The sequence below is a fragment of the Erpetoichthys calabaricus genome, chromosome 3 (genome assembly GCF_900747795.2).
Source record: "Erpetoichthys calabaricus chromosome 3, fErpCal1.3, whole genome shotgun sequence".
Classification (NCBI taxonomy): domain Eukaryota; kingdom Metazoa; phylum Chordata; class Cladistia; order Polypteriformes; family Polypteridae; genus Erpetoichthys; species Erpetoichthys calabaricus.
The window spans coordinates 117,545,876-117,566,411 of NC_041396.2; the positions used below are offsets into that span (position 1 = coordinate 117,545,876).

General features: G+C 37.2%; 1 protein-coding gene across 1 annotated transcript in view; it reads right to left on the reverse strand.

Annotated features, from left to right (window-relative positions):
- Nucleotides 1-11,537: 11,537 nt before the first annotated feature.
- The window catches only part of LOC114644763 (atypical kinase COQ8A, mitochondrial-like), a 257,203-nt gene continuing 248,204 nt past the window's right edge, over nucleotides 11,538-20,536 (reverse strand). Inside the window, exon 15 of the mRNA XM_051924269.1 lies at nucleotides 11,538-19,379. Within this exon, the coding sequence (XP_051780229.1) occupies nucleotides 19,098-19,379 (282 nt within the window). The 3' untranslated portion in view covers nucleotides 11,538-19,097. The remainder of the gene's footprint in view (nucleotides 19,380-20,536) is intronic.

A 20,536-nucleotide genomic window follows, 5' to 3' on the forward strand; every position in this document is an offset into this window, starting at 1 on the left:
ATGATGTCAAACCGAAGCACCGTAGCCTTGGTAAAGGCATAATTTGGTGACGCCGAAGCACACTTTAATAATTGTTTAATCTACCTGTAACTTGTACATACATGAAAACATCTCGTAGTACGTAAAAGCATCCAGTGCATATGACAGATTTTCACGTACGTACGAGAAAAAAGGTTATCCCAGAATTTTTCAGTGTGTGGTTCAGAATTTCGTAGTATAAACTTGAGTAAAATTATACTTACATTTACAAAGAGTTTGAGTACTTTTTAAATTTCAGTATTTTTATTTTTCCTTTTTACCAAGTTGTTCATACCTTTGGATTTGGCATAAAGATCACTGTTTTGAAGAGCAGCTAGCAACACTTTTTACTTTAATACATTAGAAGTTTATAATGGACATCCTGAGACTTTGAAGAATCCCCTCGAGGTTGCTGGATATCATGGCCAGTCTGTATACTGATACTTTGAGTGCTGTGCAGAGTAAAGGCAGAACCTCTGCATTTTTCCCCAGTTAACTCTGGGGTTTGTCAAGGGTGTGTTCTTGCTCCTATTCTTTTCAATGCTTGTATGGACTGGGTGTTGGGTAGGGTCGTGGGGCATCTGTTGGTGAAGAAATATTCACGGATTTTGACTTTGCTGACTATGCTGTGATCTTCACGGAGTTAATGGAGGCTCTGATCGGGGCACTCGAGAGACTGAGCGAGGAGTCAGTGTCTGGGCTTGCAAGTGTCCTGGATAAAAACCAACATTCAGGCCTTTAATGACCCCTTAGGCACAGCCATCAGCAGTGTATCTGTCTGTGGAGAGAGTGTCAACCTTGTCGAGAGGTTTACTTACCTTGGCAGTGACATTCATGTCTCTGGTGACTTCCTATGAAGTCAGTAGACAGATTGGGAGAGCATGGGGGGGTCATGTGGTTGCTGGAAAGGGGTGTGTGGCTCTCCCAATATCTTTGCAAAAGGACGAAGGTCCAAGTCTTTAGAGTCCTTGTGTTTTCTGTCTTGTTATATGGTTGCGAGACATGGACGCGATTCACTGACCTGAGACTTACACTGGACGTCTTTGGTACTGTGTCTCTTCGGATAATCCTTGGGTACCGCTGGGTTGACTTTGTGTAAAATGAGCAGTTGCTCATGGAGTCTCAAATAAGGCTCATTACCTACATTGTGAGGGAGTGTCAGTTACTGCACTATGGCCATGTGGCACGATTCCCTGAGGGTGATCCGGCTCACAGGATCCGAGTGGCTGGACCAGTGGCTGCCCACATAATACCTGGCTGCAGCAAATAGGTTGTCATTTCCAGAGTATAGAACTGGTGGGTGGGTGCAGCAACATGCTGTATCAGTGCATGGTCCCCAACCTGACCTGACTATTAAAACACAATTGTGAGTGCAAACTGTACAGGTAAAACAAATTAAAAAAAAAAAAAAAAAAGGAACTAAGAACTTAAAACAATGAGAAAAATACAAACATTTCCGATCTCTATATATAATCTTCATTTGGATCTTGATCTTTGTTTGTCCGTGAATTAATTAGAAGAAGAAGCACTAGATGGCAGTAGAGAGACAGCTAAAGCATAGGCATTGCATTAAGAATCTCCTCCAGGCTTATAGTACGGAAGACTGTAGTACTGCAGTCACACCTCAAAACACAGACATTCAAACTAAACAAATTGTTGTGCTTTAAATTAACTAATCTTTATATATAATCTTCATTTGGATCTTGATCTTTGTTTGTCCGCAAATTCATGTTCCCCTGACACTGCCTTGGTTGTTACTTTTCTTTACTAACACTGTCGATACCACTCTTTTTGTTTAGATCTGGCATCGACACCATGCTTTGTGTTTAGATCTGGCGTCGACACCTGCTTCATTGTCGAGACTGTGGTTTTTTCTATTTCTATCCACCGTCATTGGCAGCACTTCGTCCAAATCGAATGTTCACCCGCTTCTTGGAGTCGGTAGTCAGAGTATATAAGTCGGACACACTTCTGTGATTTTCCATCAGTCAGCGTTTGGAGTTCAAGAAAGAAACATTGGTTCTTCCTTACTCTTTGGATTGCCACAAAGTAACCTGCGAGATTGGAGAAAGGTTGAGAAGAGATCGTGAGAGGAAACGACAGCATCGTGAAAATGAGACGGACTGTGAACGGAGAGAAGCAGAAATGCTCCTCCACCACCACCACATAATTACTATTTGGACAGTGATTCCGAGTAGGCCGTTCCTATCGAATCAATGTCCAAGGTTTTGTTTTGTAATTTTGTTTCCCTTATAAAAAATCATAATGCTGTGCGACGAAGGGCCCAGTTCACGACTGGCAGCCGCGTTTAAACAGGGAGCCCTTCACAGACAACTTTAACACGCGGAACGTAGTTGTGTGCACATGGCTAGTTTCTTATAATTGTAAATCCTGCACTTCTACACTGTTCTGAAAGGAGAATAAGAGACAAAAAAAGACCAGCTAGTTAAAGAATAAGCTTGGCTGGAGGTAAAATGACTTTGTAAAAATGGTTGGCACAAAAACCTAGCAGCCACAGGGTGAACCACAGAACTGAACTTGGACCCCATGGATCTTTACAACAAAAATTCCTCTGACACTATAGGAGGAAAACTGGCCTCAAGTTCTCAAAGTAATGTTGCCTGCTTCTGGTCATCCTAACCTCTGAAAGTCCTCCTTTTACAATTTAGTTCTTTTGGAAGTCTCCCCATTCTTGATCAACATCACTCAGTGTCATGCTAAACTCCAGGGCATCATTTAACCAGGCTAAGCTCCCCCAAATGTCATGCATCATGAGCCAGACCTGTGCAATGCCACTCTCAACCAATGGTAAGCTGATACTCAGTGGTGGGTGGCTGTGGACCACTACCTTTTGTTTTTCTCACTCTCTCTGTGTGTGGACTGAGGCTATCAGAGGGGAAAAAAAAAACACCACGAAAGTCTGCTGCAATAAAGTAAACATTGTAAAGCACATGCATATTAATTACAGACTTACACTAATGGGAATTAATGCAGAAAAAAACAAATCAGCTTACAGATCAAAAGTATGGTGTCCCCAGAACATTTTCTTTTGAAGGTAACAAGGTCGGCGGCACGGTGGCGCAGTGGGTAGCGCTGCTGCCTCGCAGTTGGGAGACCTGGGGACCTGGGTTCGATTCCCGGGTCCTCCCTGCGTGGAGTTTGCATGTTCTCCCCGTGTCTGCGTGGGTTTCCTCCGGGCGCTCCGGTTTCCTCCCACAATCCAAAGACATGCAGGTTAGGTGGATTGGCGATTCTAATTGGCCCTAGTGTGTGCTTGGTGTGTGGGTGTGTTTGTGTGTGTCCTGCGGTGGGTTGGCACCCTGCCTGGGATTGGTTCCCTGCCTTGTGCCCTGTGTTGGCTGGGATTGACTCCAGCAGACCCCCGTGACCCTGTTTGGATTCAGCGGGTTGGAAAATGGATGGATGGCTGGGTAACAAGGTCAAGCAATGCATAATTCTAGAATAAACCATACCATTGCCCCAACAACTAGTGCAGTGCAGCAAGAAGCCACCATGACTACATGATTTTGTGGTAACTACCACTGGTCTTGAAGACATAAAACTGAACCAGGGCTGAAATATAGGGTACCCATTGCAAAACGATGACTTCCTAGCAGTGAGAAACCCAATTAGCACTCCCAAAGAAGGCAGAGTTCTCTTTTAACTCAAAAGGATAAGGTGGCCATACTCTGTACACAAATGTTCACGCCCAGCAGGTACAAGAGAGATGGGAAAGCATCAGAAATGAGATGCTGTGCAGCGACTAAAGCACTTGACTTCACACAAGGAGGATGGTGCTTCAATTCCAGTCTCAGGTTATGCCATCCTCCAAGTACATAAAAATACATCAGCAGATAAAATGGTAAATTTCTCACTTGTAAAGCCAACCCACCTGCTGCAGAAAGTCCATATAGCCTCTGATCTGAACATTTTCAGTGCAACTACCTTAGCCAGAGAGATAAATTAATGTCGACCAATGCTTCCTGGTACTGGCCCCTCTGAAAAGGACGTATGCTCCCGGTTAAGGAATTGATTTAGAGTGCTGCTTTCAGCTCTCAGCAGTATCCCCAGTTGAAGTAAATGTGCTCCCGCCCATGTCGAGAACAGCCTGGACAACAAAACACAAATGGCTTACAAGAACCTCTTCCGGTAAACCAACTCCATTTATAAGTTTCTTTTCCATGGCCTTACTGAGCACCAACCACACACTGGCATCTGTTTCAGCTACTAAAGCATTTTTGCCAGCTTTTTTCACTCAGTCAAATCTGGAGACCCTGCTGCTACCATAACAGTAGACTACGTTCCTTAACTTGACAGTCACCCTTACTGCTGGTGTCTGATAATACGTCCTTAGGTTGCCCCCATTACAGGTACTAATGACTTTTCAGCCACAGATCCTTGCAGCTGCATGTACCATTTAGACATCATGTTCCTGACCTCATCAGAGAAGTATGAAAGGCTCTTCTGTAGGTTAGAGTTGAACCCATTCTGAAAAGATGCATTACATAGCCAAATCAGAATCAGAACCAGATCAGAATCAGAATCAGAATCAGCTTTATTGGCCAAGTATATGTACACATACAAGGAATTGGACTCCGGTTTTACCTAGTATTGTCCCTGATGCTGTGAGATTGACTTAAGTGTTCATGAGAGTGATGGCTGGAGGAAAGAAACTGTTCACATGTCTGGTAGTTTTGGCGTACAGTGCTCTGTAGCGCCTACCAGAGGGAAGAAGTTGAAAAAGGTTGTAACCAGGGTGTGATGGGTCTGCAATGATGTTTTCTGCCCGTTTCCTGCCTCGAGATCTGTGTAAGTCTTGAATGGAGGGCAGATCAACACCAATGATTTTTTCTGCAATCCTGACTGTCCGTTGAAGTCTGTTCCTGTCCTGTTTTGTGGCTGAGCCAAACCAGACTGTGATAGATGAACATAGAACAGACTGGATTACTGCAGAGTAAAATTGGATGAGCAGCTCCTGAGGCAGGTTGAACTTCCTGAGCTGGCGCAGGAAGTACAACCTCTGCTGGGCCTTTTTAACAATTGTGTTTATGTTTAGTTCCCACTTTAGGTCCTGGGAAATTGTGGATCCCAGAAACCTAAAGTTTTCCACAGCAGACACAATGCTGTTGAGTAGTGTGAGAGGGGGCAGCACTGGGGGGCTCCTTCTGAAGTCCACTGTCATCTCCACAGTTTTAAGCTTGTTCAGCTCCAGGTTGTTTAGACTGCACATGTAATTGTTACTTGTTTGGATTTTTCAAGTAAAGTTGTTGCAGTTCTAAAAAGACTCTGTATTGAGAAGGCCACAAGGATGGATCAAAACCATTCAGAAATGGTGAAAGCTATTGTGGGGGATCCTTGGTTAAGAAAACTCTTCAATGTTGCATGGAAGGCAGGGACAGTGTCCCAAAATGGGCAGAACTGGGTGGTTGTCCACTTCCCCAGCCTCAAAAGAAAGTCACTGATGGGGTAGTGAAAAGATTCAGTCCAATATATACCTATACCTATATATTTTGTAGGTAAGTTCATAGACCTACAAAAGGTTGCCATTGATTTGAGGCAAGATTGCTTTTCTCCTGTACAACTACACGTTGCATTCTTAACAGTAAGCTTGCACAGCTTGGTCATATTACAACCGGAGTGCTGAACTGACAACGTGGTATACAAACAGAACTATAACAATCGTAATAAACGAACAAAAAAACAGTGGACAACCCGTGGTTTGAATAAAAAGGCTGCTTCCGTTGGCGAAGCAACGAAAAAGGAAGCCCTTATATGGCGTTCGTTTATAAAACAGCAGAGAGGCTGTGTGAAGTCAGCTTCACAAAAAACCAGATCCTTAACAAATTGTTATTGGTATATTTTCCCTCAATTTCAAAAGGTTTTCTTTTCTTCTTAATAAAAATTTAAAAGCAGTACTTCGCCGGTGCGAAGCGCATGGATTTGAGCGACTGACGCATACAGACATATTCATGAGTGCAAGAACTTCGGAGAGAAAGCACCGTGTAAACCTAAAGTTTAAATTAAGTTCATAGACCTACAAAAGGTTGCCATTGATTTGAGGCAAGATTGCTTTTCTCCTGTACAACTATACGTTGCATTCTTAACAGTAAGCTTGCACAGCTTGGTCATATTACAACCGGAGTGCTGAACTGACAACGTGGTATACAAAGAGAACTATAACAATCGTAAAAAAAGAAAAAAAAAAAAAAGCGAAGAACCCTTGGATTTAATAAAAAGGCTCCTTCCTTGGCGAAGCAAGGAAAAAGGAAGACCTTATATGGCATTCGTTTATAAAACAGCGGAAAAGCCGTGTTAAGGCTGCTTTACAAAAAAACAGATCCTTAACAAATTGTTATTCGTATATTTTCCCTTAATTTAAAAAAGGTTTTCTTCTTAATAAAAATGTAAAAGCAGTACTTCGCGAGGATTTTGATATAGATAGATCTATATCTATCTATCTATAGATGTATATAGAGATATATACATATATATATATATATATATATATATATATATATATATATATATATATATACATATATATATATAAATATATATAGATATAGATATATGTATGTATATATGTATGTCTATATATATATATATATATATATATATATATATATATATATATATATATATATATATATATATATATAGCTTATAAGTACTGCCTTACTTCTCTTTAAGAAAGGAAGATGTAATGATACTTGATTTAAACGATTCCATGTCTTGGTGGGTTTGCGTAGCTTATTGTCAATATCTTTACACCTGTTTTTAAGACTTATTGACTGAAACGGGCTTTCACGAAAAAAGTTAGGGCTTTGCTACAGGATACACCCTCCACAAGTTAAGGAAGTAAAGAAAAAGAACATATGCATTTTACTTTTTTTGTATCTCTTTAGTAATATTTTAGTGTAAAAGTATAACCAGTATTTAAACCTTTTATGCTACTTTATAAAGTTATTTTACACAATGTTGAAAAATTAGTAAGAAAGCTACATATGTTGGCAGCTGCTGCTTTAATTTTCAATGAAATGAAAAAAGCTCTCCAAGAGAAAACCTCAATGAAGAAGAAACAGTTTGCACTATCTAAAAAGGAGAAACCCTCATTTATAAAGATTTGCTGCAGATGACTTAACTGAAAATAAATGAATAGTTCCTATGTGTATAATACATATTTATCTATTTGACTTATGCCTTTATTCCAGCAACTTGCAACATCTGAGGTACAATTTGTTACATTACTTTTGTTTTTTGCAGCACAGGCAGGTGAAGTGACTTCCTCAGGGGAGATACTGTGGGATCTAGGCATCAGTCAAAGCACCAATCACAGGCCTGATTAGAAAGCGGGAAGCTGTGATTTGTCGTCTCCCTCCCATGTAACAATCACAGACCGTGTTACAACGCACTATGTATGTATGTATATATGTATATGTGTGTGTTTATGTATGTGTGTATATGTATGTGTATATATATGTTGATATATGTATGTGTATATATATGTTGATATGTGTATATGTATATATATGTGGATGTGTATATCTATATGTGTATATATATGTATATGTAGATATGTGTACAGTGATCCCTCGCTATATCGCGCTTCGCCTTTCACGGCTTCACTCCATCGCGGATTTTATATGTAAGCATATTTAAATATATATCGCGGATTTTTTGCTGGTTCGCGGATTTCTGCGGACAATGGGTCTTTTAATTTCTGGTACATGCTTCCTCAGTTGGTTTGCCCAGTTGATTTCATACAAGGGACGCTATTGGCAGATGGCTGAGAAGCTAGATTGCTTACTTTTCTCTCTCTCTTGCGCTATCTGTGATCCTGATGTATGGGGATTGAGCAGGGGGGCTGTTCGCACACCTAGACTATACGGACGCTCGTCTAAAAATGCTGAAAGATTATCTTTACGTTGCTATCTTTTGTGCAGCTGCTTCTTGAAATGACATGCTGCACAGTGCTTCGCATACTTAAAAGCTCGAAGGGCACGTATTGATTTTTGACTGAAAAACAAACTCTCTCTCTCTCTCCCTGCTCCTGACAGAGGGGGTGTGAGCTTACGCCTTCAACAGCTTTGTGCCGCGGTGCTTCGCATACTTAAAAGCCAAACAGCCCTATTGATTTGTTTATGTGACATTCTGTGCTCCTGACAAGCACTCCTTTGAAGAGGAAGATATGTTTGCATTCTTTTAATTGTGAGATGGAACTGTCATCTCTGTCTTGTCATGGAGCACAGTTTAAACTGTTGAAAAAGAGACAAATGTTTGTTTGCAGTGTTTGAATAACGTTCCTGTCTCTCTACAACCTCCTGTGTTTCTGCGCAAATCTGTGACCCAAGCATGACAATATAAAAATAACCATATAAACATATGGTTTCTACTTCGCGGATTTTCTTATTTCGCGGGTGGCTCTGGAACGCAACCCCCGCGATGGAGGAGGGATTACTGTATATGTAGATATGTGTGTATATACAGTGGTGTGAAAAACTATTTGCCCCCTTCCTGATTTCTTATTCTTTTGCATGTTTGTCACACAAAATGTTTCTGATCATCAAACACATTTAACCATTAGTCAAATATAACACAAGTAAACACAAAATGCAGTTTGTAAATGGTGGTGTTTATTATTTAGGGAGAAAAAAAAATCCAAACCTACATGGCCCTGTGTGAAAAAGTAATTGCCCCCTGAACCTAATAACTTGTTGGGCCACCCTTAGCAGCAATAACTGCAATCAAGCGTTTGCGATAACTTGCAATGAGTCTATTACAGCACTCTGGAGGAATTTTGGCCCACTCATCTTTGCAAAATTGTTGTAATTCAGCTTTATTTGAGGGTTTTCTAGCATGAACCGCCTTTTTAAGGTCATGCCATAGCATCTCAATTGGATTCAGGTCAGGACTTTGACTAGGCCACTCCAAAGTCTTCATTTTGTTTTTCTTCAGCCATTCAGAGGTGGATTTGCTGGTGTGTTTTGGGTCATTGTCCTGTTGCAGCACCCAAGATCGCTTCAGCTTGAGTTGACAAACAGATGGCCGGACATTCTCCTTCAGGATTTTTTGGTAGACAGTAGAATTCATGGTTCCATCTATCACAGCAAGCCTTCCAGGTCCTGAAGCAGCAAAACAACCCCAGACCATCACACTACCACCACCATATTTTACTGTTGGTATGATGTTCTTTTTCTGAAATGCTGTGTTCCTTTTACGCCAGATGTAACGGGACATTTGCCTGCCAAAAAGTTCAACTTTTGACTCATCAGTCCACAAGGTATTTTCCCAAAAGTCTTGGCAATTATTGAGATGTTTCTTAGCAAAATTGAGACGAGCCCTAATGTTCTTTTTGCTTAACAGTGGTTTGCGTCTTGGAAATCTGCCATGCAGGCCGTTTTTGCCTAGTCTCTTTCTTATGGTGGAGTCGTGAACACTGACCTTAATTGAGGCAAGTGAGGCCTGCAGTTCTTTAGACGTTGTCCTGGGGTCTTTTGTGACCTCTTGGATGAGTCGTCTCTGCGCTCTTGGGGTAATTTTGGTCGGCCGGCCACTCCTGGGAAGGTTCACCACTGTTCCATGTTTTTGCCATTTGTGGATAATGGCTCTCACTGTGGTTCGCTGGAGTCCCAAAGCTTTAGAAATGGCTTTATAACCTTTACCAGACTGATCGATCTCAATTACTTCTGTTCTCATTTGTTCCTGAATTTCTTTGGATCTTGGCATGATGTCTAGCTTTTGAGGTGCTTTTGGTCTACTTCTCTGTGTCAGGCAGCTCCTATTTAAGTGATTTCTTCATTGAAACAGGTGTGGCAGTAATCAGGCCTGGGGGTGGCTACGGAAATTGAACTCAGGTGTGATACACCACAGTTAGGTTATTTTTTAACAAGGGGGCAATTACTTTTTCACACAGGGCCATGTAGGTTTGGATTTTTTTTCTCCCTAAATAATAAACACCATCATTTAAAAACTGCATTTTGTGTTTACTTGTGTTATATTTGACTAATGGTTAAATGTGTTTGATGATCAGAAACATTTTGTGTGACAAACATGCAAAAGAATAAGAAATCAGGAAGGGGGCAAATAGTTTTTCACACCACTGTATGTATATGTATATATATGTTTACATAACCTCTTTAACACACTACTTCTCCGCTGCGAAGCGCGGGTATTTTGCTAGTGTATATAGATATATATACCTATATACCTATATATATATATATATATATATATATATATATATATATATATAATGTATAATACAGACATATGTATACATACATATACATACACATATGTACAGACAAATGTATATATGCATATATATATATATATATATATATTATATAAAAATACATATATATATACACACACACACACACACAAAGAGCCCTCCTTAATGTTTGTGACAAAGATTCATTTTGTGTTGATTTACCCCTCTGCTCCACAGTTTAACTACTAAAGATCAAACAATTCAGACATGATTAAAGTGCACATTGAACAGACTTTCATTTATGGGTATTTGCATATATTTCAGTCACACCATGTAGAAATGACAACACTTTTTCTACATTTCAGGACACCATAATATTTGGGGAAAATTGGCGTCACAGGAGTTTGTGATTACTCAGGTGCGTTTCATTGCTTCATTAGTGCAGGCATAAGAGACCTGGGTTTGCTTTTACGATTTGGAGTCTGTAGTGGCGATTGTTCAACATGATGGAAAAAGATGTGCCAATGAAAGTCAAAGAAGCCATTATGAGACTGAAAAACAAGAATAAAATCATCTGAGATATCAGTAAAAATTTAGGATTACCTAAATCAACTGTCTGGAATAACCTTAAAAAGAGAACGTACTGGTGAGCTCAGTAATCGCAAAGGGACTGATAGGCCAATGAAGACCTCCACTGCTGATGACAGAATAAGCCTCAATATGATAAAGAAAAAGCCCCAAATGTCCAATAGATTAGAAATAGTCATCAGAAGGCAGAGGTGTATGTGTTAGGGACTAATATCCACAGAACACTACATGAACAGAAAAAGGCCACACTTCACGATGCAAACCACTAGTCAGTCAGAAAAATAGGAAGGCCAGATTATAGTTTGTGAAAAAGTATTTCAAAAGAACCTGCAGAATTCTGGAAAAATTTCTTGTGGATGGAGGAGACAAAAATGAACCTATATTGGAGATGTCCCAAATGTTATGGTGCCAAGAAATGGAGGACCATGTGGAAAAAGTGTTGTCATTTCTACATGGTGTGACTGAAATGTATGCAAATACCCTTAAATGAAAGTCTGCCAATGTGCAATTTAATCATGTCTGAATTGTTTGATTTACAATTTTAAATTGTGGAGCAGAGGGGTAAATCCAGGAAAAACAAATCTTTGTCCTAAACATTATGGTGGACACTGTATGCATTAAGAGTAAAGCACTTACAAAGAAATTCAAATGTAAACATTTTAGCACACTGTACACTATATAATTACAATTAAAAGTAGAAACACAGAATAAAAAGCAATCAGAGTCAAAGGCACTGACTTTATTTTATATTAATTTTACAAAACTTCATAAATGCCACCACAGACGTAATGCAATTAAAAAAATAAATCTTAATTTTTTTTCTCTGTTTATTACTCAAATTCAATAAGCTCAAAAAAAACCCATCAAATTAACCAACAGAATGTGCACATCCTTAGGTAAGGTTTCAAGAATACTTTTAAAATGTTCCCTTTAAAGAGGATATAAAGAAACAAGACTACATAGCTAAGAAATGTGACAAGTGGTAACATAAAATGAAGCATAAGTAGTGGATTAGAGTGCAGTGTGGGTGTATCTTAAGCATGTCATCGTTTATAGTTGATCCCTATAGAAAATTCTCTATTTTTTCGCCACAAGGCTGTCAAACATTCCTTATTTAAAAAAATAAAAACCAGAGGCATTGCAGTTGTTTTTCCATGGTAAAAATTGAGAAAGCTATGGGGAAAAAAATCAGAACATATCAAGTTCTGTTTGAATACTGTCATTTTCACAAATCCTACTGTGTACTGTGCATGTTAGAATAACTCATCTAGAAGAAATATACAGGACCTCCTGCTAGTAGCTGAGTTGAGATTAGATGGAATAACTTGCGGCATGACAAATTCAAAGTGAAAGCACACCACACGTAATGCACACACAGATGGCCTGCCAATTCTAAACATGCTATTTAAACTTTTGTCTCCAGTGATGGCTGTCAGCTACAACAGCCCTACTGTCATGGTGTAAAGTTAATTTTACACATACGTCTGCCTCTTGGTGCAGTGAATCTCAAGTTGAACTCTGAAAGCCCACTGTGGCTGCAGGTTATCATCCCAAACAGATTCTCTGCTTTTTTTAGTACACTTTTATCTTTATCAAAGAGAGCAGTTATTTACTAGCTTCTATGTTTTGTTGACAACTGGAAAAATTACACCACCAGATTTGCAAAAGTTTATATTGGAATTTAAGAAGAATTAATGTATTTTGCATTACTTTAATTTAACCTTTTAAAATTGGTTTTGAAGATTTTTCCACTCATAATCATTGCTTTCATTCCACTTTTGCACACACACAAAAGATCATTAAAGAATCTTAGCTGTATCTGTAATGTCCTGCCTATTTAACAACATATTTACTAATGCGCTCACTAATGGATCTGACACTGAAGTAACTGCTACCTATTAGTATTCAGTGTCATTTACCCTGTGTTTGCTCTGCTTGTTGTTAATCATCATTATTAGGATACGATTTAAAGAGCAAACTCCAAGATTAATTAATAAGAAAAAGTCAAGAGAGTTAAACACTTCAAGTAAGAGAAAAAACACAAACATCTCTAAATTTTTTATAAACGTTTGCGCTACTGTGCTATGTTTGATGACAAAATATGAGAAGAAGAAAATGGCAGGTAAACAAAGCGTTCAATTAGAGATAAAGTGACCCAGTGATTGTGAAACCAGTTGGAGGGAAACATTGCAGCTACAATGGAAGGGCCTCAGGATGGAACCTGAGAAGCACTGGCCTCGTATAAACACCACACATCACACAAGACTGAATATTACATGAACAGCATATTTTACAATTTGTATAATTACATTGTTATTATGACTTTATCAGAACTCATTTTAGTCATAGAAAATCAGGGTTATGAATTTAAAGGACCTTTAGAACACCCACAGGCCAACCCAACAAACATAAAAATTATGTTTCAAGGTTTGAGATTGTCATTATAATGTTATGCCTTATAATTAAAGCTTACAAGATAATAAATAGATGACATCTAAGTGATTACACAATGCCTTTCACCGGATACTGCAGGGACAAGTTCTGGACCAATGCAATGCCCTATTGGATCACAAAGATTTAAGAATGTTAAGTGAACATGTCAGACATAAACAAATAATTTTCTTTGATTCACTTTCATTGCTAATAGAAATAGTGTTTAACATGATTTAAGGATTTTGCAGTGACAGTACACTCAAATATTATATACACACACACACACACACACATACATTATATATATATATATATATGACAATTATCTGCTTTCTGTAGATACCCTGTATTTTCCAAATGTGATTAAAGTTCTGGAAAATCACTGCTTTATTGAAATCGGTGATGCTATCAAATTTAAAAAGACAGATCTTTAACTTAGCTTTAACTGTAATGTGGCACCACCATTTATATTCATATCACAGAACAAGGTTGGATTAAAATGAGACAAGGCGACTATCAAAGTCATGTGCTTCTGCAATTTAGTATAGCAAGAACCTTCCTGGTGATTTCAAAAACAATGAAACGCACACATGCAAAAGTACATTACAGAAAGAACACAAAGCTTTAAAAACTCTAGAAAATTATAATTAAAAAAAAAAAAACCTGATTTCTTCCTAGGGTAGTTTGCCTGTCTCTCAAAACACTTGTAAACCTAATTCTAATAAAACGCAAAATGTTAGGAACATAAACAAGAATACATTGTTTACTGGAGCAGATAAAAACAATTCTTATGTGTAGCTCCAAGAAATTAATAAAGTCCTTTATCACTCCTCGTGATTTTGTCACTTATCACTGAAATTACTTAGACGTGCACCTTCTTTTTATTAAAAACTGCAGATAAAAATGTATGTTATGATTATCTTTTTTAGTCACATTATGCAGAGATTACATCATGTTGTAGAACTTTATGCCACATGCAGTGTTATATGGGAACTTGGGCTACATCAGAACTTGTAGTTCTGTGTAAAAAACGCCTTATGTCAGCGAGTCAATTAATTTTTCCTGTAATCTTATGTTTTCTCTTGGAATAGTTCCATTTCCAACACCGTCTGGCACAGATTTTGAGCAGATTTTTTAAATGCCTTATGTAACAAATATATTCTTTGAATAGGAAAGAGAGGTGTATACTACCGGAAAATTTTCACAGTAGTAGCAGAAGCTGTATGCCACGGTTTCATTGAGGAATTAGGCCATAAGGTATTCAGAGTCATTGCTTAGGTCTCTTACACTGAAGGTCAAAAGAAGAATCCAAAAGAAAGTAAAAAACAGAATTTGTTCCAAAATCATTATTTTTGGTTGCTCAAGCACTATTCTAATTTATAAGTGGTCATGTCACATTCCTAGCAGACTTGGGTCATCATAGCAACCAGACCCTGGAAACAACAGAGTTCATGAAATATAGAAGCTCAAAAAGGTGATACCCTTCTGAAAAACAAATGCATGAAGTGTGATACAATGATGTCATGAAAATGACAAAAGGAATCAAGAAAATGACAAAAGTAACAAACAAATTAAAATAAAAATAGCACATGGAAATAAAAGCAACATTAATATAAAAATTAATTTCACATTTATCTCTACTAAATATTTGAAGACTTGATTAATCTCCTAACCCTACTTATTCCGATAGTAGGTTACAAAGAGAAAGAGCTCATTTCAGGAGTGCAAAGGGGACCTCAAATGAATGTGAAGTCAATAAATTTATTAAAACAGTGTCTGTATCAAGAGTATTTTTATGTATGCAGTTTGATGGATTTAACAACAAATAAAATTCATTTTTGGAAAAAATGTAACATTTTAGAAATTAAATTACACACTTTTTGTTTTCAGATTATACTGCGGCAGCACCACTAGGATTATTAAAAAAAACGCTAAAAGTAACTAACTTACACATGCTTAGTGCAGAGTACATTATAAATTACATACTGTTGTGCTTCACTGTATCTAAATAATTGTTATTGTGTGTAACATTCTCATCGTATTGTACAAAAGAAACTCAAATGAAATAATTTTATAGAAATTTGTTTTTTTATGCATATAATTCAGTGAAACATGAAAACAACCTTCACTGGAGATTTAATTGCCTCATATTATTTACGACAGATTTATTCATAAAGGAAGAAAAAGCCATAAACATACTGTGAAATAATTTTTATCAAGAATTTGCTGTAGGAACTATTTTAAACCAAATTCTGCAATTGATTGTGAACTACTGACTTAAATTTTTTTCTTTTTTACAATAATAAAAAATGACTAAAAATAAAACACAAAATCATGTTATATCCTCTAGGTCTCTGTTTGAATCAAGGCACATGTGCAAATTATTCTAAAATATAACATCTGCAGGTAAACAAGCCCAGTATCCCAACCTATCCTAAAGCCTATAAGCACTTAAATCTGTGAAAGTCTTTTAGTTAGCCATTCTGAAGCTGGCCTTCTTTGATCGTTCTGGGTTAGTTTCCCACAATTCATGCAAAGGATGGCCTGATACTGAAACGGGCAGAGTCAATCTCAGATAATGTGCTTTATGTACCGTATACTGTAGTTATGCATATAGTTATTGTTCAGGCACACTGATAAGAGTTAAAGACCCTTGCTGCTCATTATTATTTTATAGACAAATGTTAATTCCTTTTATTAATTTCCATAACTTCATCACATCAACCATGAATTAGCATGCTCAGAAACTGGGTGGATCACTAAATACATTTTTATTTTATATGCTTCATAAAGAGGTCTACTGCAATGCTTTGTGCAATATGAAGATGTGTCTGTAGTTACTACGTTTATAGATATGCATGGTAGGTTAACAAGTAGTATTAAACTGACTTATTCTGTCAAAGTGAGAATGAGTCTTCTATGGGGATTTATCTCATTTAGCTTTGTTTCTGCCTTGCATTCCTATGCGGACCTTAAAACTAGAAAAACAGACTATGGTGCTTTTGACATCATAAAGGCTTTATAGCAGCCATGCTGGATGAGGATGTCACTACCTGATCACATATGTGCAGAACTTTCACACAAGTACTTTATGGCACTGCCTGATCTGCTTTGTGCATGAATAAATATATGGTGTATACACGCATTCATGATGTCATTACATGATCAGTTCTCCAGATGGATTTATACCCCACTTGCGTTTTAAAAAAAAAAAAAAACAACTTCCAGTATTTTCATTTGAGGGGTATTTTAGCTGAGCATAATGAAAAAATTATGAAAATACATCCTTGTTCTGCATAGATTCATTATACGTTGTGTCTTCACTGCTGGATTTAAAGAAGTTATCCTTCTTGCTCAAGTATCGGTACAGAGTACTAGCTCAAATCAACCATTACCACCAACTATGTAGCTCCAATTTCTGTGCACTCATGCACTCGCTATCACACCACATGGCAAATTGTACACGCTAAACCAAATGCATGCACAATTAGACATGCAGCACAGTGTCGAGTCAAAACAAATCTTAAAGGTGCCCTCTCCCTTCCTGACATGGAAAACAGTGAAGTAATAATAATGATACATTAATATTTACTGTCTTTTTGATGGAAGAAAAAAGTGTAAAGCATCTGCACAGATAGATTGTAAGCAAAAGAGATATGAAAGCAGTGGGGTGCACCTTCAAAAACCCAGAGAGGCATGGCTAATCAGTGTACCGAAGAATGAAACTCTAAACAAAATTGTGTCTTTTTTTTTTTTTTTTTTAAACTTACTGTATTTTGTTTGCGAGTATCATTCCTCCGGTGTGTTTTGTTGCTTGAGGCACAGTAGTTAACACTGCTACCTAATAGCTCAGTTCACATTGCTAGCCACAATAATCAATCCAGCACAGTTTGGCAGATGCTTTCTTAGCCCTCAAGGAAACTTAAAATACAACTGCAGCACTATAATCCACTCAAAACTAGTTCATTTCCCCCTTCCCCACTGATTTCAATGCATATCCACCCTCCCCTCACCCCCCAAGTTTCGCAAAGTTGCTGAATGTTTCCATGATTTCACTGAGCTCACATGCTTGCTGTGTCTTAGTCTGGTTCACTTTCAGATTGCAATATGCAGATTAGGTCAGCCGATGAATACAAATTGCCCATGTGCGAGTATTTGTATCCTGTGATGGGCTGGCAGCAGGAATCAGAGTTGGTTACTGCCTTGGGTCTAATGCTGATGGGACAGGTCTAACTTCCTGTGACTCTACTATTGAAAAAACTGTTCAGTAAAATTACTAGTGGATGATTATAATCACTTTAGTGCTGATAACACAAAAGACTCAGAATAAATTCCTATTCAGAGCAGAGAAGCAACAGTTACAAATGATAACATTCATTGTAACTAAGCTCATGTATTAAAACAAAAAGTAATAAAAAGACAATACTCCGATTAAATTCTTTGGTGTGACACATGCACACAACAAGTAGCCTGGTACGCTCCTAAAGGGTGTGCTTGGCCAAAATATACAGTACTGGTGTAAGGCGTTGCAATGCCTTATTAATGACTGGGGAAAGAACGGATGCAGATTCTAATGTGGGGTCTAATGCAATTGAGCAAGCCATTTCTTCCCCAAAGGAGTCTGACATTGGTGAAGAAATATAAAACTTTAAATTTCTCAAAAATACTGATTCAGCCGCCTATGTTGACTTTTGTATAGGAGGCATTAAAAATTATAAACTCAGATATTCTAGGCTTCTTTTTTAAAAGAAGACATACAGTAGAACGTTCCCCCAATATTATCACCATTCGTTTTTAGATGCTGCTTTGCAAAGAACTAGTGTGAATTTATTACAAAACACAACTATAAACTTCTTAAAATTTCAAAGAAACTGATAAAAGGTATACATTTTAAATAAACAGGCAATGTCTTTATGGGATCCATATTATATTAACACAAACACTCAAAATAAAGCTAACTCGTTTTCTTAGTCAAATGACTTATGAAAAGATGTTTATTTTTTTTAAATAGTTTGTGATAGTGAATGTTTTTTTTTTTTAAATTATCAATAAAACTAATTGCCAAATAGAAAACAAAAAACATTATGGCAGGTGATGAAAGCTGAAGAACATCTTTCTTTCTTGCATTTTCCATTATTATATGTTATTTAAAAGGCATGTGTCAGATATTTGAAACTATTGTTGACAAACATTCCATTCTTAGATTAAAAACTGTGACATCTAATACAATATCTAGAGAAAAACCTTAACAAAAAAAGTCGCCTTGCAGGAGGAATGTAAAACAGACCCATTACCTGATGGCTATAAAGTAATTATCATAACGAAACAGAAAACAGCAAGTAAAACTTGCAATGTTTCTTTTCAGATAAACTGTTTGGTTTACTAACCATTAGCCACAGCCTTCTTTTTAATGTCGAGTCTTTTATTCTAAAATCATATGCAGAATCTGGTAAATGGACACTTGAAAATTTTACTTTAAACATACAGATCTATAATGATTTAAAACATTATACATTCAACTTTAACAAAAAGGTTAATCTATAACTTTTTTTAAATTACTTATATTTTATGAATTCCATTAACAAAACTCTTTTTTCTTCTGATTTTTGCACAATTACCTGCCAGGATACGTGACAGACAAAATCTGATTAATATTTAAAACACATTGGTTACTATGCATTGATTTTTGTGGGATAATGGCTACAGAAGAGTTAGAAAAATACAACAAATTCATCAAATATTCTCTGTGCACATTCAAATTATTAAAAAAAAAAGAAACACATAAAGGCAAAGCAACAACAACACCATGCCAACAGCTTCTCTTTTGTTTTAGTCATTTGCTTGGTCACGCTTTTCTTCCACACCAGTACTTTTCATAAGCCTCCTCAAACATATACTTGCACTTGATTTTGGCTTTGAGCCGTGAGCAAATAAGAAAAGAGCCGCCCATTTTACGGTGCAGTGAGTAGGTCTCTTCTGGGGGAGGCAACAACCTTTCCTTTAACATTACTGGAATAAGACTATGAATACGCTGAGTGGTGGTCTGAGAGGCAAAGTTAAATGGTTCTTCGGAAGTAAAAGCTTCTCCAAGGATCATGATAGCATCTACATGGGCATTCACCATAGCCTGTTCGAGAAAAGAGGAAAAAAAAGAAAAAAAGAATTATGCTCAGTCACGGCTGACATATGATTGGCTTAGTTAAAGGAGTTCAGCCTTAGGTTTTATTAAACGTAATGTTACATAAAAGTAAAAAATACTGCATAGTAAAGACTTAAATAGGAATCTCAACATCTCTCAGCCAATCAGGCAAGACGCAGATGTTGTCAAAAACTCAGGTGACAAACATCAGTAAGAACAAAAAAATTATTTGAGAAAACTTTTTTGTAACATTTGTACTAAATACTTTTATGCATAACTCAACTTACTCATTTTTCCTTTTCAAATAACTAACTCTTTGAAGGAAAACTTTTTCAGGAAAAACTGTTTATTACTATTCAATTTGTGCAAAACATACAACTAAGTAAATATCTGAGAAAATGTCAACACTCTATACATAATAATTCTGAACAGTGTAATTCTATTCAAGGAAACAAGGGTGTTGTATCGTGTTACCCATTATGGATATAGTGAGAAGTCAAGAAAAATGACACCATTTATTGCCTAACTAAAAAAATTACAATATGCAAGCTTTCGAGGCAAATCAGGCTCCTTCAAGTATATTCAAGGCAACCAACTTCATCCATTGGTGAGTTGCACTGTTTACAATAACTGTTATTACTTCCTTGTGATAGAAACTCGTACATAGTCTGATTTGTATTTACAGTATTTTCTTAGGTTTTTGGAAAATGACATCCAGTTGGAATGGTGAAGGAAGAATGAATGACTAAAATACACAAGCCTTGTTTTCTCTTTTTCTTTTTTGTGGTCTTTTCTGGCATTTAGCAGATAAAACCAAACAATCCAATGCAGATGACTTTTGTCAATGTTCATGAACATTTTAAGCCTCATACAACTTCATGTTGATATCTGCCTTGAAAGAGTTGCTAGCAGCTAATTCTCATCTCCTTTATAGTTTAAAAGTGCTGTCTTCCCCTGGACTTTCTCTAGTTCACATAGCTTTGTAGATGTGGCCTCACAAGTCCACTATGCAATTTATGAATAATTTGGCTTTGACCAACAACACACAGCATGCTATGTAAACTATCTTCTGTCTGTCTATGGAAAAATATTTAAGGTATAACATATAATTCATCTCCCATTGTACATATGATATTTATTTTCCT